Genomic DNA, 7,394 nt, shown 5'->3' with positions numbered 1-7,394 from the left:
GTGGGAGGGTGTCCAGTGGCCCGCCACTCACCCTATCAGAACCTTCTAGAAGGTGAGCTTTGCCAGGGTGACAGGGTGGGGAGCTGGCTAGAGAGTGAACCCTCTGAGGGTACCTCTGGGCCCCAGAGAGTCTCCCTGCCCCACACCCCCCTTCATCCCTCCCCCAAGTGACTCAGGAGACAAGAAAATTGGGTTTACAAGTTTTCTTCTTCCTCCTCTTCTTGATCCATTTCTCTCAGGATCCCCAGCCTCCTCTGCCTCTCTCTCCTCCCTTCCCTTTCTCACCACCTCCTGCAGTCCCTACCTTTTTCCCCTTTTCCTTTCCTTCCAGCTTGCCTCTTCCAGGAAGAACACCCGGTTGTCTCCAGGGCTCCCCATGGCTTGCTTTGTATTCCTGCCCACTCCCCACCCCTGCCTCCCTGAGCTGACAGAAAAAGCCAAGAGACTGACTTTAAGGAAGATGCTCTTCTTCATTTGTGTGTGTGTGTGTGTGTGTGTGTGTGTGTGAGAGAGAGAGAGAGAGAGAGAGAGAGAGAAATAGAGAGAGAGAGAGGGAGAAATGGCTCTTTTCTGGGGACCTGGAATCTTCTGATCTGTGGGGTCAGACCCAGAGGGGAGGTTGCCAGGCTTGCCCCAGGAAGGAGACGAAGTTTCCCTGGGGAGGGAAAAATCCTCTGGAGGCCGATTACCCACCTCCCCACCCCAGAGGGCCCTGAGTGTGCGGGTGTGTGATACACTGAAGGGGAGAGACTGCAGGGGCTGTGTGTGCCCTGCACGTGAAAAACTGTGATGTGTGCAGAATTGTGTGTGTCGCCCACACAAGTGTGAATTTGTGTTCCAGGAGGGGGAAGCGGTGTGTATTGGTGGGGTGCTTTCTTTCAGCCTGTGTACCCCGCACCCCGCAAGCAGCCCCAGCGTCCTCACCAGCGCCCCTCACTCGGCAGCCTCCAGCACATGCCCGCGTGAGCTACACCCGGGCACAGCCCTTACAGATACACACAGTGACACTCGGTGACACACGTGTCCAACTCCCCGAGCAACGCCAGCTGCCTCATCGAGCTTGAGTTCGTGTTGAAAACCGGGTGGGGTGGGGGCAGGACACGATCCAGTTCTCCAATGAAGCCGGTTCCCCGCCGCCCTCCTCGCTCCCTCCCTCCTGGCGCCTTCTTCGCCCCTCCCCCTCCAAGTCCCCACCGGCCGGTCCCCCGCCCCGCGCTCGCCCCCGCCCCTCAAGCCTCGCCTCCGTCCCGACCCGGGGCTGCGGCGGCAGGACCCCGGGAGAGAGGGGCTCGGAGGGACGTAGGGGGCCGAACGGAGAGGCTGGGACGGGCGGGAGGAGGGAGGCCCGGAGGGAGGAGGGAGGAGGGAGGAGGGCGGCGAGCTGGAGCCGGCAGGCGGCGGGAGCCGGGGAGAGCCGCGTCGGGAGTGCTGTCTCCATGGCAGTGCTGGGCGCAGCCCGAGGTAAGGCGACCCCGGCCCTGTCCCCCGTGGTCCCCTCCCCCTCCCCCCCCCCCCGCCGCCTCCTCTCCCCTCGGGCCGGCCCCTCCTCCCCAGCCACCTGCTGTTTCTGCCCTGGAGACCGCGGTGGGTGGCCCGCAGGAGGAGGAGCCGCCTGACCTTTTACCCCTTCACCCCGAAGGGCGAGGGACCCCCTTCCGCCCTGGGGTCCCTCGGACCCCCTCCCGCCTTCCTCTGATCGCTCTCCGTCCTTCACCTCCTCCCTCTGTCCTTCACATCCCTCCTGCCGCCCTCCCTCTCCGAGTCCCCAGCTCTTTCCTCCTGAGCCCACCCTCTGGGCCTGGGTGGGTGTGGATGGGAAGGGGTCCAAGGCTGGAGGGGAGGTGGGGGGCGCTCCTGACCGATTCCCTCCATCTCCCTCTAGCTGGCCATTGCCATGGCAACTAGGGTGTACTGGGCTCCGAGGGAAGACAAAGGTGGGGGATGGACCAGGACCTCTGGGGAGGGCAAGGGTCTAAGGGTCTGCTACAGGAAACAGACGCTACCACCGATGCGTCCCATTTTTACCTTGCTTACCCCAAAGCCTTTACGCCCATCCTTCCTGCCTCCACTCTCTTCAGGCTTTCAGCCGAGTTCCTCTGAACCCCCTCCCCAGGGCTCGATGAAGCTCAGAGTCACCAAATTCAGAACATCCTCCTTCCCATCAGAGGGAAACTGAGGCTCAGGGCAGGGGAGGAGAGAGCGGGGCTCTATGAGCTGGAGGGAGTCCGAACCTTATTGAGCACCAGGCTTTTCTTCTCAGCCTCCCTGCTCCCCGCTCCCTCCCTCCATCCCCCCCTCACCTCCCCCCAAAGCCTCCTCTCCAGGGGTCTCTTGGCTTTTCCTTCTATTTTCAAATACTATCACTTTGCCCCCTCTTTCCTTCTCTTCTGTTCAAACTCTCCTCCTTCCCCCTAGTTCCCCCTCTTTCCTTTTCTGGATGCTTCTGATGTCAGTGGTTCCCCTGCCTTCGGGTTCCCTGCCACCCCCCCACCCCACCCCACCCCCGCCTCGGTCCCAGCCTCCTTTCTCCCATCTTCCCAGATACCCGGTGAGTGGGCGGGTGATCATGCAGGCTTGGGGAGATGGAACTGAGCACCTGGACCCCTGGACCCAGGAGCCTGGAAGGTTGGGGAATGGCTGTAATACCATATCCCAGTTTCCAGTGAGCCCTCAAGAAGAAACAAGCCTTGCCTCTGCCATGGTAGCTCTGAGGAGAGATTCAGGGATGTGAAGATAGCGGTTGGGGAGTGCTTAGCAGGGGACAGAAAGAGGGACCCGGGAGCGCCAGAAGCAGGAAAAATGGCTGACGAAGGATGGGAGACAGGAGGTCAGAATACCTTCTTTCCTGGAGGTCTGGAAAGCAGGGCTCTCATCCGTGTGGGGTGTTAGAGTGACCATCTGCTTTAAGGCAGGAGAATGTTCTGAATGACCCCATGACCCCTAGTAGCCAGTCATTTCTATCATTTCAAGAGAAGGGAGCCTTGGGTGCCAGCTGGAGACCAGCCTGGACCCCACCTTTGCTCCGCCCCTTCCACACCTCATCTCTCCCTTGCAGTGTGTCCAGGCGGCTGAGCCCCGCCCCCATGCCCCTTGAGGCATCCAGAAGACCCCTGACTGGCCAAGCACCAGAGGCAGAAGACAGCTGGAAGTCCTGACATGGGGACCAGGGCTTCCCAGCCAGCCTCCTAGTTGGGAAAGCGGTCAGCTTGCCTCCGCCATCAACTACAGGGATACTTCTGGAAGGGTCCCACCCAGCATGGAGGCGGAGGACCACCTCCGCTGACCCTCAGTCTCCTCCCCTGCCCTCCACACCTGACCTTAGCGGGGTCAGTCGTGCAATGCTGAGCACTAGGGTAGGCCTAGGGGCGGCCTTCCTCACTCCAGGGCAAGGACTGTGGGCATCATGGGGGTGTGTGTGAGTGGGGCTCCTGGGTGAGACCTAGCCCCCACCCCCAAGAGTTCAAGGGGGGTGGGGGGATCGACGAAGGATGGCTCGGGGTGGGGCGGGGGCAGAGGAGGCCTCCCTCCGCTCAAACGCGTTGTCCTGGCTGGCCTGCGGGCTCCTGGCACTGCTGGCCAACGCCTGGATCATCCTCAGCATCTCGGCCAAGCAGCAGAAGCACAAGCCGCTGGAGCTGCTGCTCTGCTTCCTGGCAGGCACGCACATCCTCATGGCGGCCGTGCCCCTCACCACCTTCGCTGTGGTGCAGCTCCGGCGCCAGGCCTCCTCCGACTATGACTGGAACGAGAGCATCTGCAAGGTCTTCGTGTCCACCTACTACACGCTGGCCCTGGCCACCTGCTTCACCGTCGCCTCGCTCTCCTACCACCGCATGTGGATGGTGCGTTGGCCCGTCAACTACCGCCTCAGCAACGCCAAGAAGCAGGCACTGCACGCCGTCGTGGGCATCTGGATGGTCAGCTTCATCCTCTCCACACTGCCCTCCATTGGCTGGCACAACAACGGCGAGCGCTACTACGCCCGCGGCTGCCAGTTCATAGTCTCCAAGATCGGCCTCGGCTTTGGCGTCTGCTTCAGCCTCTTGCTACTTGGGGGCATTGTCATGGGGCTGGTCTGTGTGGCCATCACCTTCTACCAGACGCTGTGGGCCCGGCCCCGGAGGGCTCAACAAGCCCGGAGAGCAGGGGCTGGGGGCGGGGCCAAGGGGGGTGGGCCAGGGGGGTTGGGCACCCGGCCAGCCTTTGAGGTGCCGGCCATTGTGGTGGAGGATGCCCGAGGGAAGCGGCGGTCCTCGCTGGATGGGTCCGAGTCGGCCAAGACATCCCTGCAGGTCACCAACTTGGTCAGCGCCATCGTCTTTCTCTATGACTCACTCACAGGGGTGCCCATCTTGGTGAGATTGGGGCTCCCCCCCGACCTGCTCTCTTCAAGATCCAGACCCCAGCATGATCACCTGACCTCTAACTCCATCATCCATCTTCCTCTCTCCTCTACCCAGCCCCACTTGTGAACCCCCATCTCCATCATCCATCTCCTAGCTCCCACTAGCCCGGCTCCGTAGCCTGTTCGCCAGTGACCAGTACTCAACTCCATCATCCATCCTCCTGTCCCACTCCCTGTCCTCTGGCTCCATCATCTTTCCTGCAGCTCCACGATTCAGCCCCCCAGACCTATCACCCAGCTGCTAAGCTCCACACTCCACTCCCGAACTCCCTCTGGATACAACAGGGTCTTGAGCACCCCTGGGTGGCAACCCCAGAGAGCTCACCCCGCCCCCGCCCCCAGCTTTCTGCATCCCCATCTAGTCCCTCTGTCTGAATTTCAGTCTGTCTTCAAGTTTACTGTACCGCGTCTGCTCCTCTCCCTCTGCACCCCTGGGCTCTCTCTCCAGTATTCTCTCTCCTGATCTTCCTCTGAGTCAATCCCTTCCCCTCTGTTCAACCTTCTTCACCTCCAACTTGGCCTCTGTCCTGATCCTACGTGATCAGGACCATCCGCTCCTGACTCCTTGCCCCGCCCCCGTCTGCACTAGGATGTCGGATCTGGGGTCGAGTGGGCCCCCTCGGCTCTGGGCCCTGACCCGGGGCCACTCTCCATCCTCCTGCCAGGTGGTGAGCTTCTTCTCCCTGAAGTCGGACTCGGCTCCCCCCTGGATGGTGCTCGCTGTGCTGTGGTGCTCCATGGCACAGACGCTGCTGTTGCCTTCCTTCATCTGGTCCTGCGAGCGCTACCGCGCCGACGTGCGCACGGTGTGGGAGCAGTGCGTGGCTCTCATGTCCGAGGAGGACGGCGACGACGGTCAGAGGAGGGACTGGGCTTTCGCTTTCCTAGGCGTCGGCTCCCTTTCCTGCCCTCTTCTACCAGCCCTTTTCCTTGTGGGGACGGGCTGCCCTGGAGTGCCCCCTGCTGGACAGAACCTGCAGCGCCCCTGGGTTGACTCGTGGCTCCCCTCTCCCCAGTCATCACCCCGATGCACACCCACTGCTTCCTCCTCTCGGTGTCTGTTCCCCCTCGAAGGCCACACTAGCCAGCTCTGCCTCCGCCGAGCCTACGAAACAGTCCAGAGAACTCCCACAACCATAAAGGAAGGCTGTGGAACCAAGGGAAAGCTAAGCTTCCTGAGAGAGACTCCCCAGCTACAGGGACAGCTCCTGGCGTGGGATTGGGGGGCCAGGGGTAACTGTTTCAGACAAGTGTGTCTGTATGTATGAATCGCTAGGGATTCAGCACCGAATGCAACAGACGCTGGCCACTCTTGTTTTCCTCTTGGAGCTTACAGACTAATGGAAACAGGATTCTCTGGGGAGCTTATAAGGGGGTGGGAGCTTTTAAAGGGGGTGGGGAGGTGGGTATTCCCTGCCTGTAACCACTCTGCCCCTTTTTTCTCCTAGGTGGGGGCTGTGATGATTATGCAGATGGCCGAGTGTGCAAAGTTCGCTTTGATGCCAACGGGGCCACAGGACCAGGGGGCAGGGACCCTACCCAAGTGAAGCTGCTGCCTGGAAGGCACATGCTCTTTCCCCCTCTTGAGACGGTCCACTACTTACAGGTATGGGACTAGGCAGTACACCTCCTATTCTGGGTATCCCCTCACTACTTTTCTCCAGTCTCTGTTATCCATCCCGACCCCCGATTCCCTAGCCCCAGCCTGCAGGGCACATGAGGAGTAGGTGAAAGGAAGGCACGGCAAGGGAGGCTCCCCTTCAGACCGCTCAGAACCAGGTTTGCCCATCAGAGGATGTTTTGCAGAAGTGTAAGGGGCGGAGCCACCTTGCAGAGTCCCCGCTTTGGTTCCTGCCTCTACCCCCTTTGTCCTGGCAGCACCCCTGGGTCTACTTGCTCCTCTCCCCAGGTCCCTCTGTCCCGCCGTCTGTCCCACGATGAGACCAACATCTTCTCTACTCCTCGGGCACCTGGCTCCTTCCTGCACAAGTGGCCGTCCTCTGATGATATCCGGGTCCTCCCAGCCCAGAGCCGGGCCCTAGGGGGCCCTCCTGAGTACCTGGGACAAAGACAAGGGCTGGAGGAGGAGGAGGCTGAAGGTGGGGGGCTGGCCAGTCTTCGCCAATTCCTGGAGGGCGGAGTTCTGGGGTCAGGTGGGGGACCCCCACGGGGTCCAGGCTTCTTCCGAGAGGAGATCACCACCTTCATTGACGAGACACCTTTGCCTTCTCCGACGGCCTCGCCAGGGCCCTCTCCTCGCCGGCCCAGGCCGCTGGGAGTCTCACCCCGCCGACTCTCCCTTGGGTCCCCTGATAGCAGAGTCGTTGGACTTCCTTTGGGGCTAAGTGCAGGGCGACGCGGCTCCCTGACAGGAGGCGAGGGGAGTGCAAGAGCTTGGGGAGGACCTTGGGACCCAGGTAACCCCATCTTCCCCCAGCTGACCCTGTGAGCCCAAGTGGGCCTGCTGGACTGGGGGTGGGGGGGGGCCTGGGTGCGTAACACCTCGTTCTGTCTCTGAGCCTGAGTCAGCTGCCCCCAGACTCTGGGGAGATGGAACCTCTGCTGTCTCCCATCCAAGTGACCAGATGCCTGACTCACCTTCCATCATCCCTAGCAAAATGTATTAAAGTCTGAAGTGTCACCATGGAAACCACTGTGTCCAGTGTGCTGTGGTGGCAAAGGGGATGGTCAGAGGCTTGGGGGGTGGAATGGCTCATAGAGGACAAACTAGAGCAGGCACACTGGACAGAGGCACAGAAATATACACGGAGAACGACAAACATGGAGACATTCACAGAGACGGCCTTATGAGAGCACCCCGGGCTGGGCTGGGCTGGGCTGGGCTGGGCGGGAGGGGTGTGTGGAGGGGGGAGGACATAGGGAGACACCTGAGTTAGCTGGCTTGGGGTTTGAAGGATCTTCGTTGAGATCTGTGGAGGTGGTTTTAGAGGATGTCTCAGCGCTCCTCCTTTCCCCAAATCTGTATGCG

At 61.2% G+C, this 7,394-nt stretch overlaps 1 protein-coding gene across 1 annotated transcript; it reads left to right on the top strand.

Moving 5' to 3' along the window:
- Positions 1 to 3,488: 3,488 nt before the first annotated feature.
- Positions 3,489 to 7,167, top strand: GPR162 (G protein-coupled receptor 162; the record flags this gene model as incomplete). Its single annotated transcript, XM_082635537.1, has 4 exons — positions 3,489 to 4,355; positions 5,071 to 5,260; positions 5,854 to 6,011; positions 6,315 to 7,167. The coding sequence occupies 4 exons, from the start codon at positions 3,489 to 3,491 to the stop codon at positions 6,852 to 6,854; spliced, it is 1,755 nt and encodes a 584-aa protein (XP_082491663.1). The 3' UTR covers positions 6,855 to 7,167.
- Between the last annotated feature and the right edge of the window lie 227 nt (positions 7,168 to 7,394).

The sequence above is a fragment of the Mesoplodon mirus genome (genome assembly GCF_964341445.2).
Source record: "Mesoplodon mirus genome assembly, chromosome: 11".
Taxonomy (NCBI): domain Eukaryota; kingdom Metazoa; phylum Chordata; class Mammalia; order Artiodactyla; family Ziphiidae; genus Mesoplodon; species Mesoplodon mirus.
Note: the sequence above shows the minus strand (reverse complement) of the source record. Positions and strands in the feature narration are given on the sequence as shown.